Source organism: Charadrius vociferus, unplaced genomic scaffold, assembly GCF_000708025.1.
Source record: "Charadrius vociferus isolate BGI_N301 unplaced genomic scaffold, ASM70802v2 scaffold631, whole genome shotgun sequence".
NCBI lineage: Eukaryota > Metazoa > Chordata > Aves > Charadriiformes > Charadriidae > Charadrius > Charadrius vociferus.
This window is the reverse complement of record NW_009646948.1, coordinates 9,513-10,830: the sequence shown is the minus strand read 5'-3', so window position 1 is coordinate 10,830 and position 1,318 is coordinate 9,513. Positions and strand designations below refer to the sequence as shown.

Sequence of the window (1,318 nt, the reverse complement as noted above, 5' to 3'; positions counted from 1 at the left end):
CGGCGGAGCTGCCGGCTCGCAAGCTGCGGATAGTTTCTGGTGACGAAAAGCAATACTTCACTCTCGGGGAAGATAATACAAATCTGCGGGTGAACCAGAGGATAGACCGAGAGGAAATCTGCGGGGCCGTGTCGCCCTGTGTCCTCAGTCTGGAGGCAGTCGTGGAAAACCCTTTCAATATATTTCATGTAAGCGTTACTATCCAGGATATCAATGACAACGCGCCGCAGTTTGACAGAGAATTTGTTGCCATAGAAATGATCGAGTCCACTCCTCCTGGGGCCAGGTTCCCACTGGGCAGTGGCAGAGACCCAGACACTGGGGTGAACTCACTACAAAATTACCAACTTAATCCAAACCCGCTCTTCTCCCTTGTAGTAAGGGAGAGTCCTGATGGGACGAAACACGCGGAATTGGTACTGGAGAAAAGCTTAGATCGAGAAAAACAGAGAAATCACCATTTGGTACTGACGGCAGTGGATGGTGGGGATCCAGTCCGATCCGGGACCGCCCAGATTAAGATTAACGTGACCGACGCAAATGACAACTCGCCGGTATTTACCAAAGAGATCTACAAGGTTCGACTGCTGGAAAACCTGCCAGAGGGCTCCTTAGCTTTTCAGGTGAAAGCTACTGACGGCGACGAAGGCATAAATGCAGAAATTACCTACTCTTTCAGTGACATCCCGAACAGGGCTCGCCAGCTTTTCAGTCTGGACTCCAAGACAGGGGACGTGAAGATAACAGGCCCCTTGGATTATGAAGAAAGGAAATATTACGAAGCGAGTGTTGAAGGCAAGGACGGGGGTGGACTGACTGCGCACGCCAAAGTGCACATAGACATTATAGACGTGAACGACAATGCGCCAACCCTTTCTCTCCTGCCTATCTTGAACCCGATACCCGAAGACTCGGTCCAGAGCACAGTTGTAGCTGTGATTAATGTCCGTGACAGAGACTCGGGGGATAACGGAGAAGTGAGCTGCAACATCGACGGCCATTTGCCTTTCAGACTAGAACCGTCATCAGGGAACACTTATAAACTAATACTAGCAAGTGCCCTGGACAGGGAAAAGGTCTCCGCTTACAACATCACCATCACTGCCAGGGACCGGGGCAGCCCGGCGCTGTGGAGCCGCGCGGCGCTGGTGCTGGAGGTGTCGGACGTGAACGACAACGCGCCGGTGTTCGAGGAGGCCGCCTACAGCGCCTACGTGGCGGAGAACAACGCGGCGGGCGCGGAGGTGGTGCGCGTGCGCGCGCGGGACGCGGACGCGGGCGCCAACGGGCGCGTGAGCTACTGGCTGGCGGGCGGCAG

At 54.7% G+C, this 1,318-nt stretch overlaps 1 protein-coding gene across 1 annotated transcript in view; it reads left to right on the top strand.

The window, feature by feature from the left end:
- LOC104295381 (protocadherin gamma-A7-like) overlaps window positions 1–1,318 on the top strand; it is a gene marked incomplete at its 3' end in the record, with an annotated part of 14,043 nt that overhangs the window by 6,972 nt on the left and 5,753 nt on the right. The window contains exon 3 of the mRNA XM_009895137.1: window positions 9–1,307. Coding sequence (XP_009893439.1) covers window positions 9–1,307 — 1,299 coding nt within the window. The remainder of the gene's footprint in view (window positions 1–8; window positions 1,308–1,318) is intronic.